Source organism: Acanthisitta chloris, unplaced genomic scaffold (genome assembly GCF_000695815.1).
Source record: "Acanthisitta chloris isolate BGI_N310 unplaced genomic scaffold, ASM69581v1 scaffold16947, whole genome shotgun sequence".
Lineage (NCBI taxonomy): Eukaryota > Metazoa > Chordata > Aves > Passeriformes > Acanthisittidae > Acanthisitta > Acanthisitta chloris.
This window is the reverse complement of record NW_008684439.1, coordinates 9574-36889: the sequence shown is the minus strand read 5'-3', so window position 1 is coordinate 36889 and position 27316 is coordinate 9574. Positions and strand designations below refer to the sequence as shown.

The following is a 27316-nucleotide window of genomic DNA, read 5'->3' as shown; positions in this document are numbered from 1 at the left end:
CCCTGGAGAAGGATCTGTTTCCCTTTGATCTCTGAAAGATGTGTGCCATTCCCAGCCTCAAAGAACACGGGTTTACCTCGCGCTTCCCCCAGTGCAGCTCTCCCAACACACCTTCCAATTCTGTCACTGAAAGAATGGTGGAAAAGCTCCACAGAGCTGGACGAAACTTGCAGAATCGGTGAAAGTAACAGTAATCGCTGAGAGTTTTCCATTAAGAAGCCACCACAGTCCTCAGGTATCAAGAAGGAAGAATTCATAGCACAAGCCTATCTTTACCTCCTTCCTGAATGACCTGACCAATGGCTGTTTGGTTTTGTTGTTTCAGAAAACATTCTCTCTTGCATTCCATTAACTGCTCAAAGTCCTGCCACATTTTCATCTGGTTCATATTTGGCCCATGACTTTCCCGCACAACCTTCTGCTTCTCTCGTAATTTCTGTGAAAAATACAAACACGTTACATTTCTGGAGCAGTTCTACGCCACAATTGCTCACATAGGCAGCTTGAAGTGACAGAGACTTTTATATGCTACTGAGATATTATTTTGTGCAAGTTGATAACATTCCCTTCAAGTGCTACCTGCATTAACACCTGGGACTGAGATCTTGTATGGACTGATAATTATTTCAATGTTTTTAACTGTCTAAATATTAGTCTTATCTATTTGAGAAGTTACGCTGAAAATCTGAGAGCATTTCCATACAGAGCTCTCACACTATCAGGTTACAACCTGCAGTGGGTTCATAGAATGCCATTACAATGTGAAATCAGTGGTTTACAATGAAACCCTCTACTGATTATTACCAGTGGCAGCCCAAACCTGTACAAATCATGCAGCGTGACTCAGAAAAGGAAATTAATCAAAGATGTTTGGTGTGACTTGGTAAGCAAAGGCTCATGAATGCTGATCTGAGCTTCAGACAAGGTTAAACCTGGACAACTGCTTTTGTCGGATGCTGTGTTGACAGGCTTGAAATTTATTGTCTTCAACAGGTTGCTTTATATACAACAGAAAATCTGAGCTGGCACAGTGTGTGATGCCCATCTTTCAGTTTCTTATCCAAATGGTGTTCAGGGAATGTGCTGTCACATTGAGCTGGGTGACTATCTTTCACAGCAGCTCATGCTATTCTCTGCAGGAAATCCAGCCCCGAGGAGCGAGCAGGATCCCTTTCCAGGGTATCAGTTACCAATGCTAGCAGTGATGGAATTTTCTTTGTGGGCTGCAATATGCTTTTGTAAAAAGACTGACCAGAGCTTTTGGGAATAAACTCCCCAAACTATGAACTGTGCGATGTTTATATGAGGTAAAAGCCTTATTCTTACCTTCCCAAGGTTTTCTTGTTCAAGGATAATCCGTGTATACTGTTCTCTAAAGGAAAGATAAAATGATCTTACCATGACTTGGTTCTATGTAACAGGACAGAATGACGATGGAAAATGATGGAAGTATTGGGAGGTTCATAAATGAGACAGAAGAGGAAACCTTTTCGTATTGGACAACACATCCCTTGACATCAAGGATCAGTCCTTGTCTCAGCTGCACAGCTGAGAAAAGTGACACTGGATAAGATCTCTTACACTTTTGAAGCAGGTTTGATTGCTGCTCCTTCCAGCTCGAGGGCAACAGCAAGATCATTCAGGTAACGTACACCTGATTCCGTTTTATACTGCCTTTATCCTGGGGATATTCCCTAGCCACGGCCTCGCCTGCACAAGCATCAGAGTTTACAGACCCACAGCCCCTAACTGCTGGGAATGCAGTGCTGGAATGAGTGGGAAAGTACAGGAATGAGGGGGAATAGTATTTCACTCCGGGTCTGACAAGTGCAGTGACTGCAATGGCATTGCTGTGCGTTCCTCTCTCAAAAAACAGTCACAGTCACATTCAGGGACCTAAATATAGGCCCAGAAGCTGTTGACATTCGTTATTAAAAGTCTTGGCTGTACACCTTTGTCTGTAACAAGTGGTTGGATCACTCTGACATACCCAAACCTGACACATGAATCCTGACAATGGACTATGCTAAGCACAACAGCACAGCTCAGATACAGCACTAGGAATGACCTGAAAGGTTTTTTTGAAATGTGACAATAGAAAAACTATTCACTGAGTCACTTAAAAATTCAGTTATATTTTTGTGCAATTATTACATTTTTTGCGTGAGAGTTTGCTAATGGAATTCAAAATAACCAAGCTCGTCCAAGGGACTTTCCAAATTGCTCAGGGTAGAAGACCTCGGCGTAGAGAAATCCTAATTTCCAGGAAGAAATGCCAGCCTTGGTGTAGAGAACTCCTAATTTCCAGGAAGAAATGCCAGCCTTCATCACACTGTTAGAATTCCAGAGTGTGGAGGTTTGCTGGAGTGTGGTAAGTAGCTGTGTGGACACAAGGCATCATGTTTCTTTATTCCTTCCCTTCCTACCAAGTACTCCAGGATTTTGCTGGAGCACTTGGGCCCACAGCCAGCTGGTCTTGCCTGCCACACTCCCTGCAGGTTGGACGTGCAGGGAATGAAGCTGGATCCCTTTGTGATGCCTCACGCTTGGCTAACTCCAGGCAGACCAAAGCAGAGCTGCCCTGAGGCTGCCCCAGGTGCTGTGCTGCCCTGCTGATCCCCAGCAATCCTCACCCAGGCCCAGACAGAGCCATGCTGGATCTGCCTATTTCCCTGGCACACAGCACATGTTCTCACACATTTGGCCTCACCAACACCCTTTTCATTTTCAAGCAGAGTTTTCAGAGCAATCATCAGATCTGATGTCTTCCCTAGTAGATTTGATGTCTTTCCTAGTAAGTTTTTCTTTAGTACTTACAGTGATGACTGGAAAGAATGTAATTTCATAACTTCGTTAAAAACCCCACAACTTTCTATTTTCAGAGGAGAAAATTAACTTTTCACATTCCTAACAAGTGACTCCACAGAACAGTTTATATTCAGTAAAGAAGGTCTGAATTGAGACATTTTTTGTTCAATACATCGTTAGCAAAGTGCTGTTCTATTTATAATTCATTTTTACTCTGTTTACATTCCTGTGCCTGCTGAAAAATACCTTCAGGTTCTAAGGTGATGTCTAGAGACAAATGTCCCTGTCTTTTGTTTTATATTTTGCAAGGATCTCTCTATTGAGCTTTGTTGTAATTCATTTAAATGAGAGGTCTGAGACCTCTTACAAAGCTCAGAACTGTGTATAGTCCTGGTGAGAGGATAATTTCCACAGCTGAAAGTGAAACGGGGACAGCGCAGAGAGGATAACGCTCTGTTCACACTCCCCCCAGTACCTGGGCTTACAGAGCTGGGCTCACACCCCAGCCCAGCACTGGGCTCTGATGGCTGGTCCCTGCACTCACATCCTGCATGTTCATTTCCCAAGTATTTGAGTGGAACAACTCCCAGCAGGGCCGTGCCTGCTGCCTGCCCGTGCTGCCTCGGCTGCTTGGCTGAGCTGTTCTTCATCCTCATGAACACTCACATCATCACTAAGGTTTTGCTCTTTTCATCCTTCTGCTTCATTTTGCTATTTCATCATCCTTCATTAGAGAAATTTTATTTCCTACAGCCTCCCATTATTGTGTCAGAAGGAGTAAGTGGCTTCTTAGTCTTCACTCACATTCTCTCTGCTCGTCCTTTTCTTCTCCCACCCGATACCTTAGTAGTTTTTATTCTTTTCTTACTCTACCTTTCCTACACTGTTTACTACACTGTGTTTGAACGTTCTCATGTCTCAGATCCTTGCAGAAGGTCTCTGTGATGACATTAATCTGGTCCTTCACTTCCCAGTGATCTCTGCCTCACGTTCTAGAACATGGAGATGCAGCTCCACTGGTACCAATGCTTCAGGACAACTTCTGGCTCAGGAAGGATCTGATGGAGGAAGAACACTTCGTCTCTCAGTGTCTCCTGAGGGAATCCCTGGAGTTTTATCACTGTTTGATGCATCTCTATCCCTGTCAATGGCCCCATTCCAGAGCCTGTAAAATTTTAGTGGTCAATTACTGCTTTTCTTCACTTCACGAGTGAAGAAATTGCCTCCGATGGTCCTGAATGACATTTGATTCTGTACACTAACATGTTATGGTGCTTCCCTTGCTGCCACCACTGCAACAGAAAGGTCCAGAAGTTATTCTGAAAGGTAAAAGTCCTAAAAGGACAGAAATCTTGGGAAAGTAATTTATTCTTCCATCTCCTTTGAGACATGCCAGGCAACTACTGGTTCCCACTGGATAGCCTGAAGCATTCAAGTGGAATGCAGAATGATTATTAATTATCTAATTAAGCAGCTCCATCTTTGCTTTGCCACTTGGTCTTGCTTTCACACTGTTCTGTGAATGGGACAATTCTGTGCAGCATTTGGGCACATTGTACAGAAGTCTGTGGGAGAGCCAGAGCTCTGACACGACAGGCGACCCCAGTCCGAGCCACAGCCTGTCCTGTCACTGAGCACAAAGGGCAGAGAGGAGAAGAGGCCTCACAGCAAGGAATTATGTGGCTTTTCAAAGTGCAAGCAATAAAGCAACCTGTAGGAGTGCTGGTATGAGGCAGAGCTGATGCTCCTCTGCACTGAACTAAAAACGAGATCCTCTGTGTGGATTCCTTGGCACAGCAATGATCACACATCTGCAAGGAGATCCAATCCTGCCCTTGAGACTTCAGACTGTTTTTCACTCATTCCAGTCATTAAAAAATAAACCAAAAAAACCCTTCATCAAATCAAGCAAACATGAATTTTAAAACTACTGTTTAGTTTTAAATATTTTCATGACTGAGAAATACTGACTAGTGACACCCATTTCAGCCTGATTATTTTGTTGACAGCTTGGACCTAGGGTTTATTTTTATTCTGGAAAACAGAATTTCTACTTCAAGCAAAATCCTGGAATTTTGAAAAACTGATTATGAAGAATAAACTCTCAGGTATTGTGACACTTTCGACAAATTAAAGTTTTAAATTTGGATTTTCCTGCTGCTTAATTCTGATGGGGCTGAAACAATCTGCTCACTTTTGCCTGAATGTTGTATTGGAAGACCTAATAATAAATTACACAAATTTTAAACATGATACTTTTACAAAACTATTTACTAAAGTGTAATATATCTCTATGACATGGTAACATTTAGACTTCTTAGCACAGATAATAAATGCAAAATATCTCATTCTCAGAAAACATTTCCCTCATAATATCTGGTAGGGCCTCACTTCCTGCAGGACCCAGCTGAGGCAGCACGTGCCAACAGGGGCTGCCAGTTAAACCCCTCTGCAGGGCCTGGAATCTCCAGTGGGAAGTGAGAATCTTCTGGCATGTCTCAGAGAACCTGTAGGTTTACAGCAGTATAGACTGGAATCTGAGATGCTTATTTTTAGGTTATTATAGTGTTTCTAAATTTATCGGGTAACTCCTCTGGTTCAAATGCCAGTGAGACAATTCCTAACTCCAGCCTCCATTTATGAAGATCCTTCAAGTTAGCTGAAGGGAGCAGAGTGATGCGCTCACCGAATCGCCTTCCGTCGCTCCTGTGGGTCTGGGGAGCCGTAAGCCTTCATCTCCTCCTCAGCACGCTGCAGCTGTACCTTCAGGTTCTAGAAAGAGCCACGTAATTGAAACACATATACATACAATAATTGTCATTTCATTTCACAATGAACAATCTCCCCCTCCTGTGACCTTACCCTCCTCATGCAGTTAATGTAACGGTAGGTGCTCTCTTCCTGAACACACTCCTCAAGAAGTCCTTTCACTTCCTGTGGGAGAAGAGGAACATTCCAAAGGACACTGTGACAGAAGCTCTCCAGGAGATGTGCCCTGCGCTGCCATATAAACCATGGGAATTTATAACAATAATACTGAATCGATAATTGTTCAAATGTTAAGATAATTTGGGCTTTTCAGAAGTCTCTTCTAAAAGTGAAAGACAACTGATTGGTTCTAGATTTGCAGTTTCAGTCACAGCTAGATATCCTAAACGACTGTTAATGGGTGATTATTAATGACTGACTTCCCAAATTCTGCCAAGACTCTTGTCCCTCAGCACACCTTAAGTACCAAGTACAGCTGTGAACAAGCATTTCCTGGAACACATCTGCAAAATATGTTAGAAGCTACAGACATGCTAATACTGTATTAATCAGCAATCGATAATTATGTGGAGGAGTATGGAGGTGGTAGGTTACTCCCTGCGGTCTCTGAACGGTTCATTCCAGAAAAATCCTAATAATCCAAATGGAATTCCTGTTCTCCAGGTTGCACAGCAGTTGTCATCTCCAAATCTCTGTCACTGTGTGTTCTTCAGACCATCAGACTGGATAACTGAATTCTACTGCTCAGCTCATGTCCAGCTCAAACAGTGGATGTGAGAGTCATCGTGCTAGAAAATGACTACGAGCTGTCTGCCAAGAGAAAAGGCCTTGACTGCTGTTGTACAATAGTTCTCATGGAAGGTCTACTTCATAGCAGGTTCATCTGTGGATTCTTCTAATTCTTCTAAGGTACTTCTAATGCAGGAAAATAACTATCTGTATTATCCACCCACACTTCAAATGTATTCCCTGTTATCCTGAAGTATATTCCTTTGTGGGCAAGGCCTTGCAAAACCAAGCCCAGTCAAAATTCACAGGTGACTGAGTGAGACAAAGCAGATTCATATAAACATATCACTACTGTCCCCACCTTGGAGGACAGTACATACCTCCTTCCCAAAAGTGCTGTAGTCAGGCTACACACAAAGCTCTTGGCTACACCTGTATGATTGCTTTTAAAACCCCTGTTGTATGCAGGAATACACAGACCCATCAGTGGACTCTCCTTGCCATCAGTGTCAGTCATTAATTATCCACTGCATTGGTTGCTAATGTAATGAACCTGCTAAATGCATATCAAGATTTGCCTTGATAAATTAATCCTTATTTTATAGTCAAATTCTTTCCTGACAGATACTACGTAGGGCAGCAGGATTTCTGGCATGTCCTTGCTAATCAAAGCTGGGTGAAGCACCCTGAGCCTCTCTGTTGCTGTTCAGCCCAGGAGCTGTGTCACTGTAGCCAGTCCACAGCACCTTCAGGCAAGATATGCAAAGCTGTGGATCACCATTGACTCAATTCCACCTGAAGTGGATTTCTGCTTTCCATATCCTCAGGGAAGGTGGGGAAAATATTGTATCTCACAGTGAAGAACACACTGCACAGCATTTATCCATGGGGGTGAGCAAGCTCCCACCTTACCTGTTCCAGGGCAGAGCGATTGCTCTCCAGCCCTGCTGCACAGCTGTCATACTGGATTTTCTTCTCCTCACATTCTTGAGTTAATTCCTTAGGTGAAAAGGACAAAAGGGCACATCAATGAAATCTCCCTTTGACTGACATGTGACACTGGGACAGTTCTCACTGGCCTCACACACCAGCCCCAACTCCTGGCACACACAGACACTCCATGAAGCTCATGGCTGTGGCTCCACACAGGGAGGCCACACCAGCTTCCCCACCCTGGGGGACCAGCTGGAGCACCACAGCAGAGCAGGAAACCTCAGGGCAGCCATCGACGGCTGTGCCATGGCAGGGGAACAGGAATGTGTTTGCCAGAAGAAAGGACAAATAATCATAACAACAGAGATTAAGACAGGATCGACACACTCCCTAGGAAGAGCCACATTTCTAGCAGTGCACAACCAGCTCCTTCTCTGTATTGCCTGTGCTGGCACTTGGAATGGAGCCATTAAAAGCAGGTTTTCTGGAAAATTCATTGATAGATAAATGGGTCACTCCTTCCCTTCCATGCCAATGAGCCAATTTATGGCAGCTGTAGACCCAAATGACTTTTTTCCAGCTCTCTGTAAAATTTTGGAAACAAATGGATAAATTTGTCAGCTGCACAGACGAATACAGGACTTTGATCAATGCATTCAACTATTTGGATGTTATGTGCAATCCATTCAGAAAGGAGAGTGTTAGTTGGGATCAGTAGTGCCAAGATGCAGAAATAGCTTTCGAACTGATCCAAAACTAACTTTGCTTTGAGGCTGAACTATGATTTTTAAACTTTTCCCCTGGTGTAGTAAGTTTTTAATTGCTATAAAGGGCAAACTTTTGTGCCTGCACTGTCAGCTTTTACCAGTTCCAACCTTTAGCATGTCGCCTGTTGCAAACCACTGTAAACCCATTGTGTTGTTCCCAGCTTTCCCACAGAGTTGGTGGGACAGTCCTTGTAGAGCACTAGAGAGAGCTGTAAATTAGACTTGCTTGTGGTTCTGACTTGATTGACAGAGAAAGAGAGGAGTGTTTTACCAACCTGGCACTTCTGCCGCAGCTGCCTCAGCTCTTTGATGACAGGGGCAAGGCTTGCCTTCTTCTCTGCCACCAGTGCATTCATTTTTTTTACCTGAGAAAGGGACAAAATAATAGTCACTGGTACTAAACAGTACATTAATGTAACTAGGAATGGGAAAAGAAAGACAAGTAAACCAAAAGATATAGAGAAAAATGTGTGATGAAGCCGTAACTCTGTAATGTAAGTTCAGTCCTAATTAAGACAGGGAAAGGCCCATCTGGCAGTGAGGTCATTCCCACAAATGAGACTAATCCACTGTTCCAACTCAGAACATCCCAGAGAAGTCCAGGAGACAGCCCTTGTGCCCAAAGAGCTTAAGGAGTAGGAGAAAGGAAGGAGCTGCTTAGAGGTGGACTGAGAGAAAGGAAGAAATCCTTAAGAAAACAAACAAAAAACCTGCACAGGTTTACATAAAGCTTGAAAATGCTAAAAATGAGCCACTTGGACATATTTGTACTGAAAATTTAAATTTCATCCAGCTCTGTATGTGAGAGTCGTGTTTTAATTATACCATTTTATTTTAAAAGTGCCCCAGTGATTTCAGAAAATGCTGTTTTATTTTTTGCTCTTTTAGAATATTTTCAAATTAGAAATTCAAGTTCTTGCTTCTGCAGCTATGTGGGAAGGTAAATGAAACCATGACAGATCTAAGGGCAATTGAAAATCAGGCTATAGAGACAAAGAGAAGCTCGTTAGCTCTTTTAGAATATTAAGTATCTTTAACTCCAGTGATCTGCAAACATTTTAAAAAGAGATTCTGTTACAGATTCAAACCATCCATCTCTTTCAAATAATGTGCAAGAACAAATATGAAATCACATCTGAAATCACAAAGAAGGAAAAAATCAAAGACAACAAGACTTCATATCCCTAATGTTTGTGAAGGGGATGAAATAAATATTTAATTGTAGGATTTATTGTTTTTTATAATCCTAAATTTCTTCTTAAAAGAAATGCACAATTTAGTAAGCTTTCCCAAGATTACCTTTGCAGATGTATCTGTTTGAAATTATTTATGCATATATATAAACACAGATGAAAGGAAACTTATAAACCCAAACAAAAATATTAAACTTATTTTTCTATGCTGAGGAACCAGATATTCAAACTGAGCAAATACAGTAGTTTAAGCTAGAAATCACCATTTCAGACATGTTATCCAGTGTCCTGCCTTTCATTTCATCCATTTCACTCTTCACTGCAGAAACCCTTTCCAGCTCCTCCTGGGTGTAACTGTATCCAGAAATGCCTTTTTTCTCTTCAGTCATTTGCTGCAGCCACAAACAATAAATGCTGAATGTGAGTCCTTGAACCAAGAAACAGCAGATTCCTTCATGGAGCCAAAACATTGTAAACAAGTGAAAAAGGTAAGTACTGTCATCGATTTATTTTATCAGTCAATTTATTATGATCCTTCTAGCTGCCAGAAAGACTATATTTTATCTCATGCCTGTACAGCAGGACAGTAACAACTCTGCTAGATACAGTTTTTGGTCATCCAGTGCCCACTGAAGTGAACAGAAAGTTGCAACAGAGTAAAGTGGGTTGGAGGTCAGGCTCTGGAGTAAAACCCATCTGCTTCATCAGAAGACCGAGCTAATGAACATTTTTAGTATTTTATAACAAGAATAGAGGTACTAGAAGAAAATACCACAGCAGTGTTCTTGCATTTGGGATGCAGATATCTTCCCAGCTGCTTAGCTATCCATAGCAGAACTGCTGCTGCTGCTGTCCTGGCTTAGCAAAGCATTCATCCAGTTTTATATTTAAGTGCATTTTCTTCTAAATACTCTGGGGCTAGAATGTTTCCTTCCTGCCTGCTCTTTTTTTAAGTACTATTCCTATCTTTTTCACAGCCGTAACTTGAATCTTCCTGACTGTTGCTTGTTTTCCAAGCCCTTACCCCATCTGTGGATACCAAACACTAACTCAGGAATCCAGCCTCGCTCTGACGGGACTTTGTGCAGATTTACCACTGACTTTAAAAAGCAGGGTCAAGCCCCTCAGTCTAAAAAGGAACTGCAGACAGCCCTGCCTGCCTTTAAGACACAGCTGCTGAACACAAAGTACAGCAGCTTCATAGTCAACAGATAAAAATACACTTTATGTCCTAATGACTCCAAGCAATGCCAGGGGAAGCTGAGGATGATATACATTAAGCAGCTTCCCTCTGATTCTGGGGCTGGTCTGGGGGAAGGGTGGCTGTGGGAGCAGCACGTGCTCATGTTACCAACTGCTGCTGAATGGCCTCGTGGCGCTGCTTCAGGAGCTCTTCTGTCCTCTGGAGGATTCCACACTCAGCTGTAATTTCTGCTATTTCCAGGCGCTTCTTTTTATAAGTTGTGTTCTTGCTCCGAAGCTTATTCACATATTGCTTAAACTGAGGGGAGAGAGAGCAGAAACTCAGTTAACTTCAAGCAGAGAAAGGCCTTATCACAGCCTGTTGCTGTATAAAATGTAATTATCCCCTGTGGCCTGCACACTGGCAGTGAAGTGTTTGCAACAGAGGAATTCAGGATTCCCAGGGTCTATTTATTCTCAGCTCTGCATTTGTTGCCCGAGTCAGATCAAGCAAACCAACTCCACTCCTTTCTGTCTCAGTTCACTCATTTGTCATCCTGAGATCACTCTGTTCTGCTCAGCACCATTTGACAGCTGGAAAAGTAAATACTCTTTGCAAAACGTTATGAGATTCATGGATAATAAAAAAGTTAATGCAAGAAAATTTGCACTTGTACCAGAGCCTCAGCTCAGCACTGCACAACCCCAGAGAGCTCTGCAGACCAACACACGGCAACAGAGGGCTGGAAAACTGGAAGGGAAGAGGACACGGGAAAAGATCTTTTCTTTTTGATATTCTCAACACTTAAAACTTGTTCTCTTTCCTTGGCTTCTGCAGACCTAAATGACAGCACTGGCCGTTTCTAACCCAGGGAAATAAAAGCAGAGTTCTTGCACAGAAGCAGAGCAATGCAATGTCTATTTCACTCAAAATCTAAAGTAATGGAGAATTTATATTTTTATTAAAGACTAAGTAAAACAATACAAATCCTTCCAGATCAACAGCCTTAGCTAATTTACACCTGAAGCTTTGTGTGTTCAATTTTTAACAAACACCAAGTACCAGGCGTGGAAACAAACAGGGAATATTTTTCTTTGCCTTCATGTTTTCCATCTGTCACACAGGCTTAGCTCTTGTTCTTGTATTTTACATGAGAGCTGTGAGGTAAATGCCAATGACAGCTCAAAGATGCATTCAGATCCAGAGATGCAAAGCAAATGAAATTTATATTAGAGTAAATGATGTAAGAAAGGCTCCAGAATGCTCCTTGATGAAGGGTTCAGTGTGTGCAGTGAGCACAAACCAGGCAGCCCGAGGAGAAAACAGGAGTTCCACTACCACTGACACAGGTTTAAAATTTAAAAATGAAAGAACTCAGATTTTGAAATTTACATTAATTTTTCTTCATGCAAAATTATCCCTCTCCCTTCTAAAGAATAAATCCAAAAACCCTAATGTGACCACAGGCTAAGAACCCCCAGAGTAACTGTATGTTCTATAAAAAGTGTCCTGGGCAAAGTGCCCAAAATGAAATCAACCCTGTTCATCTGCCATCCCCTGCGATTTCTAGGCCAAAGCTGCTTCTCTCTTGCTATGCTCCTAAACTATTTTTAAAGCCAAAAGCTATAAACGTTTTCAGTGAAAGAACAAACCCACAAATTACTCAATGTGCTCTATGCAGATTGGCCTTTGTGTGGCTTTGGGATAACATCTTACATCCTGCTACTACCTAGGCCAAGGATAGACAAGGTCACCTGAGCCCCAGCACCACGAGGCAGAGGCAGCTCTGCCCCTGCACTCAGCCACCAGAATCCATTCCTTCCACAGCAAATTCTAGCACAGCTTCCTAGTTAATAAAAATACTTCTGGTTTTTAAAATTGCTTAGATAATACCAAGTTTTCTGTGATTCCCAAGAGATTCCAAAAGCATAAATATAATCCCTGCGACGCACCGAGGCAAATCTAAGGGAAGCACAGTCTGTCTTGATCAAGTAATTACTGGGATATTTCATTTGACCAGTGGAATACGTAGGGAATGATGTAAAGGATTAAATTTAATTTGTGACCACACAGAGTTACAAATCTGAACAATCTTCTGTCAGTTTATCCCGGGATGAAAAGCAAACTCTTATTCTTTTCACTTCTGTAGCTACTTCTAAGGTCTTGAAAATAGCTCAAGTGGGAGGTAAAGTATTTGCATATTCAATATTCAAAGCATAATGTATTTTACAATGGAAGCCAAAGGATCTTGCTGATTAATGAACCGATTCCACCTATGTTCTATTATTAGTTGATTAAGTTAGGACAATGTAATACAAATCTCATCCAAAATGAACCACAGTGACAAGTGAAACCTGTTCATTTTAGGAGGTGGATGTCAGTCTTTCATCACAATCTCTGGGGTTTTAACAGCAAACGTAACCTTTCACACAGCTTTTATTGCAGCAAACAAGACAGAACAAAATATAAACAACTGTAGCAAAATTATAATAGCTGTAGAAAATCAATCAATAATTTGGCAGAGCTTTCAAGAGACCTGATCTACTCCAAAGGCAGCACAGATTAGTCCCTCAAAATCTCACTGACTGAAGGTTTGTTTAGATCCAGGGCCAAATTCTGAGCTGGAGTTCTTAGATTTGACTCCACTTAAATCAGCAGCTTGCAGGGATCTTACAGTAAAAATTAGGTTTCTTCAGCCTAGAAGCTGAGAATCATTCCAAAGGTTTCCAAAAATGGAAAGCAAGCTTCTTGAAAAACACCAGTGTTTTGGTTTGTGTGAGCTTTGCTTCTAAGGCTTGATACATCTCATGCCCCATCTCTGTGGAGGTAAAAAATCAAATCCCAAGGCTATAAGCTATTGCATTTCACTGTGGTAAAAGGTCTTTCAAATAATTTGAACAGTTCATGAAGGAATAACATTGTTTGGCCACATCATTTCAAAGTTAACTAACCAAAGGAATCCCTCTTTGAGCAGCAGCATTTTCCCATAGCCCAAGTCAGCTCCCTGTGTCCAAACTCAGCAGGCTCACCCTAGAGAATTCCCATGGATCTGCCTGTGCCCAGTGATGTACCAGTCAAGGCCTTGTCCACCTGTAGCTTTTCCTTCTCAAGCAACTTAATACAAACAGTTATTTTAAGCTTCAAAGATTAAATGACTGGACAAGAACCAAGTACTGTCACTGAGTGAGCAGCTGAAGCAGACCAGCCTGAAGCCCTGTTTGCTGGCCCAGCCAGAGCCCCCAGGGATATAAAACCATCCAAATGAAAGCAAGGAAAGATTCTGCTCTTTCACTTGGCTATTTCTATGGGTGACTGTAACATAACAAGTGTGGAATCCAGATGAAATGAATGAAAACAGGACTTGGTCTCTCATATAATGTCCCACAGCATAAATATATCCACCAGCTCTGGGCAGATTTCCCGTATTATGTTCCCTTTTTATTGGAAGAATCCAGTAATGCTCCTGCTTTATGCTTCTCCATTTATTAGGATCTGAAAGAGATTGGTATCACCAGATTCAGTCTCACCACACTTGGGGGAGTAATGAAATATTATGACAGCTCCAAATATGACCAGATCGCATCAGGAATGTTGAAATTGCTCCTCTAGGACCAGCCAGGTTACCTCTCTCTAGGAAAGGACATCAGCCTGGGGACCACATGCCTTAGTGGGCAGAACTGGGAGCAGAGCCAAGCCCCTCTAATGCTCAGTCTTATAAGCCCATCATCTCCTCTCCTTGAAACTCACATTTGCCCCATGGGAAGTTATCACAAGGTTCTTACTCCAAGATTATCATTAAAGGAGAAAATGGCTCAGTTTGTTTGCTGCAGAGAACAAATCCCAGACAAATCCCTTACTTTTGAGTCAGACCTTTTAAAATAGTATTTTCTGGATTAATGCAGCAATATGATGTGTGATAGTCATTGAAATATTCTGCATATGAAAGTACTGCAGAAAGTAAAGCATTAATTGTAAAAAAATAGTGTTTCTTTATGAAATACATAACCAAACAAGATTCCAAATCAACAGTTTTGTTAACAAAATTATTTGCTTAAGCACAATAATTGCAGAAAACCTTAGCTGACTATCTCTATTTTCATTAAGAACTGAGGAACAGATGTTTTAATTTCTACCTAAACTAATTAACGGGGTACAGACTGTCCAAAGTATTAAAATTCACTTAGGAAAAGTTCCTGATCATGACAGATCTTCAGTATTTGCTCCTGAGAGGCTCTAAATTTAAGCTAGTACAGACACTCTTGGATAGGTAATAACTGTGATAAGAAGGAGAAGGTTTCTAAAAGATACAAATAGTACCTCAGTCTATTAAAATTAAAGCATCCTACAGCTTGCTCATAGGACAGCTCAGCCAGGAGAATTCTCCCTTAGCAGTAACCAGGATATCACTTCTAGGAGAGCTTCCTTCTGGTCAGGGAAGGAGGATTAAAGCAGCTACTACTAATACTTTGGATCAATCCAATATTTATAATGAAAAGGCACTTTCAGTCATCACTGAAGATGCACAGATCAATGAAATCAATGATTTATTCATTCCAGAAGGTGCTGAGGGAGTGCTCAGCTCTGTGAGATGTCACTGAACCTCTGCATACACTTGGCTCAGATGACAGTGAACTTCCTACAGCAAAATCCTTCTGTGATCAACAGCTCTGACACTCCTGTTCTCACAAGCTGACTCACAGTTCCTGTGCCCATGTGTAAGGAACCCTTGACAGACTGGAATGTAACTGCACCTAGAACCTGAGTTAGAGAAAGGCAGGGACTGAGAGGACAATATATCCTGGGGCCTGGCTTAAACCTTTCAGTGCTGATGGAAAGACTATTTTCAACAGCCTGGAGGGACAGGACAGGGGGAATAATGGGTTTAAACTGACAGAGAGGAGGTTTAAAAGAGATAGTAGGAAGCAATTCTTTGCCGTGAGGGTGATGAGACACTGGCACAGGTTGCCCAGAGAAGCTGTGGCTGCTCCATCTCTGGAAGTGTTCCAGGCCAGGGTGGATGAAGCCTTGAGAAACCTGGGCTAGTGGAAGGTGTCCCTGCCCATGGCAGGGGGTGGGACAGGATGGACTTCAAGGTTCTTCGAACCCAAACCAGTCTGGGATTCTGTGATTCTATGAACATTTGAGTCATGAGCTCCTTTAGAGCTCCTCTCTTAAAAATCCATCCACCAGTCTGGAATGAGGTAACTGTTTATGGTGGATTCAGATGGAGTGACAGCTGTCGAGGAAAAGTGACAAGACCTAGGTATGGAAAAATAATTGACCTCCTTAAGTAAATGAACATGCAAACCTCACACACCTGTTTATAGACTCACAGGACTTTCTGTGGCATATTCCCCAAATCAGATTCACTTCAACTCCTGCAGCTCAGCACAGCTTTAAGCTGATTCTATTCCGATACCTCGGGAAACTCAAGGTTCTTGGGGCCCTGGCTGAACTCTGAAAAGCACAATGGGTTGTGTACAGAGCTAAAAATAGCCCAGCTTTACCTAGGATCGCTTGTAATTGAACCATGTAGCCTTCTGAGTGTCAGCATTTGATCCCCTGGTTTTCAGGATGTGGCAGCTGCAGTGAGGAGCCTGCAGACTGTGCCCCATGCTCACTGTGCTCTGTTCCAAGTACTTATAAAGATTTCATAATCCCCAAAGCAGACAATTCATTCCTACTTTTTTTTTTGGTGTTTGCTGTAAATGAATTGGTTATTCCCTGCTGTTTATTCTGAGTTCTGTCCAAGTGTACAACCTGTTGAACCCAGTGGAACGCTGCACTGTTACTTTTCATTACTATGGAAGGAAGCAAAATACTAGCACCTAAGAATTTAAGCCAGGATTGACCTTTTGGTGGAGGAAGGGCTAAGAAGCCATCAACTGGAGATGCAAATGCTGGTTTGGGAGTACAAGGTAGGAAGGTGCTGATTCTTCCACTGCCAAGTCCTGGGAGTGCCATGATGTAAGATGTTAGAGCAAAGTGAGACAGAGAGAAGGTGAGAAATACTGGGTATAGGAGGAAAAGAATGCTTTGAGCTAAGTACAGCTTTTAGATAGGATTAAAAAATCCATTTCAACTCAAGACAATAAAGCTATTTTTAAAAATTCTTCTTTCGTCCATTTAAAAATGGAGAACTAAACGTAAACTGTGTGTGACTGCAACAGGAAAGCTGAGGGAGCTCTTGGCTGTCACAGCACCAAGTGAAGGTTTGTACCTTCTGTCCCCACTGAACCCATGAATTGCAAGAGTGACTCACCATTACATTAATCAGCATTTCCTTTGGTATTGGCTCTAAGCTGGAGTGACAGAGCACTGAACCAGAAAACACAAATCCTGAAGCGTAACATATCAGAAACAGAACTAGAGCACAGGGTTGTCTGGGCAGTGCCGATCCGAGCCCTTCACTGAGGAGAACCTGCTCACATCACTTCTGCTTCATCACCTCTTCCCTACTAGCCCATATGTCTCCTCTATCAGCCCTGGCTTCTCACACCTCCACTGAGGCAGGACTGCTCTGTAACATGCACTTGCGACGTACTTTGAGGGATACAAACCTGTAGTACTGAGGCCCTGTGCAGCATTTTTGGCAGCAAACACTTACAAAGGAATTAAATATCACTATCTCCATTTTGCAGGTGAAGAAACTGTGAGCTTTGAAAAAGAAGTGATCAACAATCATCAAAAATTCAAATCCTTTCCTGGTTTTTAGCCATAGGAAACACCCTTTTACTGCTTTACACAGGGGCCCATGACTACCACTGCAGTACACTTAGTGAAAGTAACAAGAACAGGACACTGATGTATAAATTGGCTTCCTTGGGCCAACAGGCAGAAAGGGTTTTACAAACCAGGAAATGCTTCTTAGGAAAAGACAAAAAGTCCTAATTTTAAACTGATGGTTTTCTCTAAAATGCTCAGTCATTTATCCTTCCCTCTGCAAAATGAAGACTTGAAAATGTTTTTAAAATCAAAAGCAGAACATATTTGAACCAAAAGAACTCAGGTCATGTCCAAAACAGCTCATCTTTTTTCTGTCATGAGCCTCTTCCCTGTGTCAGACAATTAACCTGAGCTTTTCATTAATAAGAATCTTACAAGGTTCCTCCTCATGAAGTTTCCTTCCTGCCTTGTTCTCCTTGAATTTCTATGGGTCAGAGTTTATTGTCCTCCTCAAGAATAGGCACAACATGAATTATTTCTTACCTTACAGTGCATGTGCAGATAATGCAAAACATATGCTGCTGTCTTGGTAATGCATTCTTGTTGATTAATTAAACACTTCTTTCCATCACATGTCATGAAACACAGACTGCCTGTTTCTGCTTTTAGTTTCACTAAAAAACTTGTCAGCCCACTTGGGCTGAAAACCTTGGAGTGGAGAGCAATCTAATGCAGTGGGTTTCTGATGACTGCTACCTATGAGAAATCAACATCTTCATTTTACACGTGTCCATCGCAATACTTCCACCCGTAGTTTTCATCCGTACTTGCTCTACTCTTTAAGACTCCATTAAAACCACACTGATTTTGTGGGACAGGCATATCCTATGGGATTGGGAAGGAAGTTCCTTCTGCAAAGGGTGTTCCCTGTACTGAGTAGTATGGAAACAAACACAAAAACAAAGAAAAAGCAAGCAAAGAGTGTTCCTCTGGACAAATGATGGCAGTGCAAATGAAGACAAAACATGAAAAGATGTATTAAGTCAGAGGATGAAACAGCTAAAACACTCTTTAGTTTAGTGACTGTGCCTGTGAGTACCCTTAGGCTTCTTCCAAACTGAGAAAAATTACTGGCTGAAGAAGTCAGTTTATTTTGCTGACAAACCACTACCAAGCTGCAGCAGCTTATTCTTTGCAAACCTCTGAAGCAGAAAAATCTGAGAAGTGCAGCTGCAAATACAACTTTGCCCGTGCCAGTCACAGTCTGTATGGCAGCTGAACCTCAGGAGGGCCTGGGAAATTGAAGGGTTAAGTAACAACTTCGAGGGGTAATAAATACCACAGGACTAACTGCAACTCTGACAATTACTGGTATAATGCCTTATAGTCATATACAGAGAACAGAAAGCAACACAGACTTGTTATACATCAAAAAATAAAATTAATCTATGTGATTAGGAGTTCATCCTAATCCCTTCATGAATCTTGTTGACTTTTATAGTCAGTTAGTTACTATCACACAACTGTGATGATATTACCATGATTTTCATCCAGAGTCTGGAATGTTAAGAGAGCCCAACACTGAGTCCTTGCAATGGATTAGGGACAATGTGAATGATTGAAATGAATAGTTTGGAAATAGTTACAAATACAGCACCGCTGCACTATAAATGTTGGTGAACATTTGGGAGCACTGGACAGCACTGTACTATCTGCACATTCAAAAAACCATCTTCAAATATGTTAATTTTCGAATTTGATGACAAAAAGATACATTAAAAAAAGCCAGAGGCCAATCTGTAGCAATGCTGAGGCTGTGTGGTGTGACAACATACTATGAAAATGACTAAGATGCTGTAGAAGGAGTTCTTGCAATGTAAAGTTTAAACGATATTGTGAGTTAACAAAACTTGACCTCTCTCTGAAAGGTTTTCTCTTGCTTCTATCACTGTTACATCCCATACCTCATCTCCTGTCAGGACTTCTGAGCCTTCCAACTCATGGGCCTGATTGGTCTTCTGCTGCATCTGCCTCTCCATGCTGGACATCTCTTCCTTGGCAGCCTGAAGTTCTTCTGCCTTGGCTTCCTTTTTCCTGGAAATTATAGATGCCTGCAGGATCAGGGAAGGAAAAATTCCTTGGTTAATATTTATGCAATATATTCTCTTTGCAACGTCACTGAAGTTGGCTGCCGGCTCCCAGATTTCTCCAGCGTGGATGAGATTTCTAGCACACCCTTTTTGCCCAGATTCAAGGTGATATATTTTACATTTTAGATTTACATTTCTTCAGGTCATTTTTTCATTTTCATTGAAGGAAAAGGTATGGATTTGAGCTGCTCCATGTCTTCTGCTCAGTCCCTTTTTGTGCATATGTAAGAGACACCAACATGGCTCAACTGGAAAGTTATCCAAGATTTCACAAATGTCATGATACAGATTTTTATAACTCCAACCTACTCCAACCTACAGAAATATGTTACACTAAAGCAGAACTGAGCCACTAAATCTTGGCAAATAGCTGGGAGATGATGAATAAAGAAATACAGTACAGAAATAGTGTTGATTACAGATTAGTCTCTTTTTTGACTCCAGAAGATAAAGCATTTAAAGAATATTTTACTCAAGACTGAATATTTAATAGCACCTGACTTTTGACCAGAAGCTAACAGATTTGGAAACATAAGAACACATTAGCTTAGGGGAAGCAAAAACCCCACAGTTATATAATGCCAAAGTATCCTATAGAAATACACTTTAAAATAACAACGCATTCATTTAGATGCAAGTGCATGAATTTCGAGGCAAGGTTGGTTTCTTCAAATGAAAGGGAAAACTTCCCAAAAACTGAAGCCAAAACACACTGCCTTTCTCACACTAGGCTGGGAGGACCAGCTTTATTCCTAAAAATATAGCTGACAGCACTGTGCTGGGGTAGGAGCTCAGCACGCTGCTTCACGAGGTATCTGCAGTGACAAACTGTGGTACCACAGAGAGGATTGTTTGTGAAACAGAAGCCAAGCCCTGTCACAAGAAAGCAAAGACCACCACGTGATTTGAGCTCACAGCAGCAACCTCGACTCCTGGGGTGATTCCTCCACTCCACCACAACTCAGTTGGCCTTTGGTACCAGCACATTCCATAGCAGCACTTTCTCTTGGGAAGATCATCTCTTACAAACACAATGATGTGTTTCACTTTGCATTTGTGATCGAACTGCAGTATACATTTTAGCCCAATTTTTTTCCTCCCACTGATACATTTTACTTAAGCCTTTTTATTTTTTAAATCCTCACCATGAGCATCATCATGAAAATCTTCAATAAAATTAGCAGCAGTGCAGGTTGCCTGGAAAAGGAATCACTTAGGTTTCTGGGTAAGCTCTGAAAATCTCCAGGTTCATAAATCCTTTTTATAACTTGTGAATTTACTAAGCCTAGACCAGACAGCCTATTTTGTAGCAAGATTATTTTATAGCCTCAGGATGAAAAATCAAAGAATTCCTTCTTAACAAATGTAACAGGAAAACCAGCATGTGGCCAGGCACAAGGAAGGGATGGAGCTGAAAGCAGCCCTGCATCCAGGGCTGACTGCAGCACACAGCCCTCATGCTGCCTGTTAAGAACCCATCCACAGCTGGAGCTTTACCAAAATAGCTCCTCCAAAATGATCCTTCCAGAATTTCTGTGCAGCAAGGACAGCAGTCAGTACATTCACTGACAGGCCTGAAAGCAATTGCTTGACTCAGTCCTAAACATATGTATGTTCAACAGCTCTTTATTTTCTTCTTGCCCTCCATTATTATGCATTTCTACTGATTCATGGTAAATACCAAGGAAAATATCAGTATGTAAACCAATCAGTGATGGATTTACTCTCCTGCTTCTGCTTAAAATACGTTTTGTTCCTCCTTACCTGCTGGCGATACATGGAGAATTTGCTATCAGTTGGCTCATACTTCCTCATCCTCTTCTCATTAAGCTGATTCATTTGGGCATTGACTTCATTTAACTGCAAGACAGAGGAGAAAACTAAAGAAATGGAGCTTGATTTCTTTGTCTTCTCCAAGAACTAAATGCTTTGCAAGTCAGATTTACAATCCAGCTAGTTCCTTTTTTAAAACAGAGAAACAGACCCAAAAAGCTCCATGAGTCATTAAGTGTTGGCCAGGAAGAGGCTGTAGTTTATGATTTCCAGTTCTGTGCCTTTATGATAAGGCAGAAGCTTGATGTTGGCTCTGAAAATGAAGTAAACTGGTGCATGTGGAGAGAGAAAACGCAGCAAATTGGTGTAGACAGGCAAAATATTGCCACGTGCTGTGTGAAAAATGTCATTTTAGCACTATTAACTAAAATTCCTTTCCACTCAACCATTCAACATAAGTTTAAAGGGGAACAAATAAAGACTAATGGATAAAAATGTCATCCACACTTTGAGGAGTCACAGACCATCATATTCCAGCTCTGTGGTACATTCCTTCCTGTGCCACAAGATGTATTTGGTTGTCCCCAGTCCCAAACTCTTGAGCTGCATTCCAGCCAGAGCTTCAGAGCTGTTGCATCTGGAGCTCACAGCCACTCCAGTGTACAGATTCCTGCTTTCCCAGTACACTGGGACTCTCACCAGCCATGGAAACCACAGCCCTAGCAACCTTCCTTTAATTCTCTGCTCTCCAGATGAGTGCTGATAAGGCAGCAATGTAAATATGTGCTGAAATCCCATGGAGCCAATGCAGGGACAGTGTTGGGCATCACCCTGACAGTTCTGTGACCAATATCCATGTGCCTGGAAAATCAACTGTTTCAAATAAAGTGCTCAATAGGGCTCAAAACACTCCAGCAACTGGAACAAAATCTCCTGTGAATTCTATTCTATTAGGGGAACAACAGGCCTGAATTTGAAAATGGCATAAGAATTCCCTTCAGTGAATACATTCCTGGCTTATAGATTAGAAAATGCATGATGGTAACATGCTTAGAGCGCAGCTCCTTTTTAAGGCACTGAGAATAGAAGGCCGACTTAAAAAAAAAGAAGCTGTGACAACAGCCAAGTGTATGACATGTTTTTATTATCTTTTAAAAAGATACTTCCAAAATATAACAAAGAAAAGGTTAGCTCATGGAGAAAGAGAAAGAACTTGCAGCTTTTTAAGACATTGCCAAAAACGCAACAACACTCTTGGAAAAATGTGCAAAATAGGGTTTCAAGTCTGCCTGAAAGAACTGCAGCCACAAAGATTGTTTTGATTAGAGGAAATAATGGAGGAAAGCAGAGGCTGAATCAGAGTCGGGTTACGATTTCAGCCCTAATCTACCATGTATTACTGCTGTTGTCCCTAATGATGGACACTCTGTTTCCTCACTATCTCTATTTCATAGCAAAGCCCGAGTCAGAGGTCCTAGGAGTACTGAACACCAACTAGTACGAAAAGAAGACATTTAGACTGAACAATGCACTACCAGGATGTAGGACTAGTCTTCCTCGTTAGTTAACATCATTGCAAATCATCATCATCCACAGAAATACTAATAATTAACATTCCCCTAATTTCTTCTAGGACATAATATTCCATATTTAAGCTTTCATTTAGGATTATGCAAATATGACAATTTCATTGACTGGAATATATAAATGTACTTCTGTGGCAACAAATCTCTTTGCACATTTGGGATATATCCTCCAAATAAGGATTTTTGCTCATTCTAAAAACGTTTGCTTTTAACTACTGAAAAAAATCTAGAAAGGTAAATCCAAGGATAGGGTTGGGTTTGGTTTGGGATTGTTTGTTTGTTTGTGGGGTCTTTAAGAAAACAGACTTCTCTGAGTGTTTGCATTAAGTGATTAAGAAATCTCCTTGGGTTTTACAGCTGAAGGGATGTTCTTTTGGGAATGAAACAGTTTCTCAAGGATATTAAAGTAGGGATAAGAGAACTACAGTGTGCAAGAAGCTCAGACTGTGCTACTGGACACAAGTTGTGACCTTGTTCCCCTTACCTCACTTTCCAGTGCAGTGAGATCAGACTGAGTCATTGCTGGCTCTGCAACCACCTTTTGTAACAAATAGACTGAAGTCTTCTTGCTTTCCACCTCTCTGGGTGTTTTCTCACTAACCAGGTAGGAATTGAAATTTATCTCCTCTTCTAGTTTCTTCATTAAACCTTAAAAACAAATGAAATCAGTGTGTGTCTCTAAAAGCAATGTAGTGGATAATTGAGTCTGATTTCCCCAACACATTAAAGTGTTTAGCAGCTGATTACAATAACAACAGCATAACATCTGAGTCTCCTTCTCAGTGCTCAGAGAAAGAGGGAGCTACTGGATTTAAATTTTTAATCTGGATGTTACACAATATAATAGGTATTATTGCGTACCTCAATCTCTAACATAGAACTGTTAACTCCTCAACAGATTCTTTTAATCAATGAACAAGTAAATCCCTTCCTACATGAAACCCCAACCGAATCAGATGCAAAATTCAAGACACAGCACTGATATAAAAAGACATTAAACCTTTATCTGTATAAAAATCATAATTTGGCCTGGCTCATGTATAGATTTGATATATCCTTGGGGATATATTTCCATATGGCATCTAAAAAGGCCTTAAAATGTACAGAGTTTAATCTATGCCAACTTTAAGGGTCTTTTACATTGCTGGAACACTCAGAGATTGCCTCCCTGTAAACAGCCACTACTTGTAAGAACAAGCATTTTAGCTCAGGAAGTTTATAGACTAAGGATGCAGAAAATCACACTCAAATAGAAAAAACAAGAAGGAATTCCTGAGTAATGGCAAAAATCCTGTTGAGAAAATCAACCCTATTTCTAAGTTTTGCTGTTCACAAGCCTGATGCATCTGGATCTTCCATGCTTGCGAGCACTTGGCTCATGCTATGTAGAGTAATTCAGCCTCCTTAACAGCTGATTTATAAATAAACCCAAGTACATACAGATAAGAACAATTCACAGGTAGAAAAGTGCAACAGAGTAAGAGGAAACATCTATTTAAACTACATTGCAGAGTCTCCACTGACAACAGGCAGTTTAGTGCAATTACTTCTCTGAGACAACTATGCCAAGGACTATCAGATTTGGAAGTTACATGTCAGATGAGAATGATCTAGATGGCTAAAAGGTAAATAACCTGGGTTCTTTTTCTTTTTAAAATGACCTGCTGGAATTGGGGCTTTCGGTTCTCTCCATATTTGGGAGAAGATGGAAATGCCATGAAAGGCCAAGAAAAACAGGAAGTTCACAATCTCCATCTCTTTCATATGCTGCACAAGCACAGAAAAGCTTGAGCACAGAGATATAACAGTACAGCTGATGTTGCTGAAACAGAGATGGGAAAGGATGTAGGGGAAAGCAGCTTTGGGTTCTCAGGCTAAAAATCCTGACTGACAAAAGGAGATCAGAACAAAGTAAAACACAGCCCAGGAGAAAGGGCTCCCATTATTCTGCCCCTATATACCTCCAAACCACTGTACTGAGAGACCCTCCTCACCCTCTGCTCCCAGCTCAGCCTGGCAGGAAAGCTGCCAGAGGGGAAATAAGGCATTAGCTCTTGAGAAGGCTTCAAGAACTGGAAGAAAGAAAACAGACTCTAAGGAAAGCAGTGCTGCCAACAAAGTCAACATAAACCAATAATGAGTGGGAATTCCTCTTTTCCAATCTGGTGGATTTCTGTGTTTATGAAAGCAACACTACCACAGGACCTTTTCCCTTTCATGGAGAGGTCATTTATCTTGTGCAAAACAAACAGCCCCAATATTGGTTTTATTCTGCATATGGAATAGCCATCGTGCACTTGGCACTACAGCTACACCCTGAGAACTTACTTGGAGAGATTTCCCACTTCTTCCTTCCAGAAGAACTCAATTCCAATCTTCCTCAGCCCATGACAGAGCTGGGCAGGAGGGATCACATTTTAATGTCTCACTAGAAATCTCCAACCTCTGCAAAGGCAGCAAAGCTGCTTCCCACGTACCCTGTGAGCTATCACCTCAGAAGGGACTAGAACATGACTCCCAGTCTGATACATATACCCAAGATCTTTGGTGTGGAAATCAATGTGATATTGATTACATTATTCTGATATTAAATATTAATATTTTAATTAAATCACATTAATTCCTTGGTTTTCTTAGCAAGAAAAATCTGCATATATAACCTGTACTTTCTTTCTTGTGCTACTCCAGTTGTCTAATAAAAATGTACATGCCTAACGGACTTGTTGTAGATACGACAACAAACTTAGCAAATAACCCCAAGAGCTTTGATAAGAGTAGAGACCTCTTGACTTCACAGCGTATAACCTTGATCACTATCTGATTTATTTCTCAGATAACCTCAGAGCTACTTCCAACTCCTGTTACACCCTGACTGGGTCTGTGCTGTGCTTACTCTTCGTGCAACATGCAACAAAGCGAGTTAAAACTTGACATCTTGATGGGGAAAGACATGATGATGTCAACATTCCTCCTGACTAATGCAGTCTCTTTCCTATATACTTTGGATATATTTTTCCTCCTATACAATTCAACATATGGAGAAATAACTACCCAAGAGCTACTTTTGCTGCTTACAGAACCTTAAAACCCAAAACACAGAGCAGCTCTTGTTTTGTTTGGGGTTTTTTTCAGTGAAAAACATTCTTTTGCAAATTCCCAGGCTAGAGGGGAAAAAAAAAGACAGCATACTTCAAATCTTTCCATTACACACATAAGTTCTGTTTTTAAAGTTTCAACATTGACTTATGGTTACAAAATCTCCACACATAAGCGGCACTGAAATCTGGCGCTGTGCCCTAAGGTTATTTTAACAAGGGTCTGCCAACCACGTATTTACATGTGGAGAGCTATTCACAGCAACTCCTCATGTTTTCCATTCACATTTTTTTCTTATTACAAAGAGAGGGATGGGAGAAAAGAGTTTATTCCTGCTTGCTCAGTCACGTAGAAGAGAGGCCAATTTTCTCAGCATAATTCTGCTAATGGACCTAAAACTTGATTCACCTTGTGCTCAGATTCTCACTTCTTTCCCCTCTCCAGGCTACTAGTTGGGCATCCTGGACCAGAACCATTTGGAACAGGAATTCATCTTCTAAAAGCGGGGGAAAAAAGAGAGGGGCACTTGTTTTATATCCTCTCTGCCAACACTTTAGTATCACATCAGAAGGCCACAACAAAGGCATGTCTAGAACAGACTTTCAACATCAAACCCTTCCCCTTCCTTTCTGCAGTCAACCTCAGAGAGGACTGAATTGATTCCCTCCACAGCTTCCAGGGATATCACTTCCAATTTCTCTCTGTTAAAGAGGCTTGGGACATGGAAACGCTGACAGATCAATTAACCCTTCGAAATATCCTTGAAAAACTAAAAAGCTTCCTGAATTGGTCATTTTAAGTTATACTTTCCATGTTTATAATTATTCTCAGTGCTCTCTGAAACCTCCCTGACCTTTCAGTGCTCTTCTTGAATGCTGAATTGACACAGGGCTGCAGTGACGGATGTATCAGAGCCAAAAGCAGAGGCAATGCAACTCTCCTCTTGCATTTTCTTCCAGATATAATATAAAAGCACAGAGAGCACCACATCCATGGCACTGGGACCTCTATTTCTACGCTTGACCCACAAGTCCTTTTCAGAGTCACTTCTCAGGAACGATTCCCACATGCTATAAATACATTTCACATACATTATTCCTAGAGGAATACAGTGGAATTTGGCTATTCCTTAAAATGTATACTATTGGCATAGGATTGACTTCCTAAGGGATTACAATCTCTTCAAATCAAAAGTCTCCTCATTACTCAGTCATTTCCCTGTTTTCATTTCACCTGGACATTTCACCAGGGATCACTTGCTGTGTTCTTGGAGGAATCTGCTGTAAATACTAAACAAAAAAGAGCCAAGCAGTGATTTCTGCACATCCTGACTAGAAACACACCCACTCAGTGATGATTCAGTTTCTTTCTAAAACTTCCACTGAACTCCTTTTAACAGAGGTCATGTTGAATTTTTGCTGTCTTGTTTGTTCTTTAAAATGAGGTGCAGGAGTCAATGACCTTAAAAAAGTCAACCACAGCAACACTATCAATCTCACCAGCCAGACTTGTATTCTCTCACAGATATCAAGTTATCCTAACAGTACTTTACCCAGACCTTACATCAATCGACAGTGACTCTAATAAATAAAATCATTTAAAGATGAAGTTCCACCTAAGCCACTCTCCTTGGCCAAACACTTCTATAACTGTAAGTGTAATG

The 27316-nt window shown here is 41.2% G+C and overlaps 1 protein-coding gene across 1 annotated transcript in view; it reads right to left on the bottom strand.

The window, feature by feature from the left end:
• Positions 1 to 253: 253 nt before the first annotated feature.
• Positions 254 to 27316, bottom strand: part of IFT81 (intraflagellar transport 81) — a gene marked incomplete at its 5' end in the record, with an annotated part of 36019 nt that continues 8956 nt past the window's right edge. The window contains 11 exons of the mRNA XM_009079350.1: positions 254 to 436; positions 1327 to 1372; positions 5495 to 5580; positions 5671 to 5742; positions 7219 to 7305; positions 8282 to 8371; positions 9463 to 9591; positions 10551 to 10700; positions 19013 to 19159; positions 20963 to 21058; positions 23042 to 23205. Of these exons, the coding sequence (XP_009077598.1) occupies positions 254 to 436; positions 1327 to 1372; positions 5495 to 5580; positions 5671 to 5742; positions 7219 to 7305; positions 8282 to 8371; positions 9463 to 9591; positions 10551 to 10700; positions 19013 to 19159; positions 20963 to 21058; positions 23042 to 23205 (1250 nt within the window). The remainder of the gene's footprint in view (positions 437 to 1326; positions 1373 to 5494; positions 5581 to 5670; positions 5743 to 7218; positions 7306 to 8281; positions 8372 to 9462; positions 9592 to 10550; positions 10701 to 19012; positions 19160 to 20962; positions 21059 to 23041; positions 23206 to 27316) is intronic.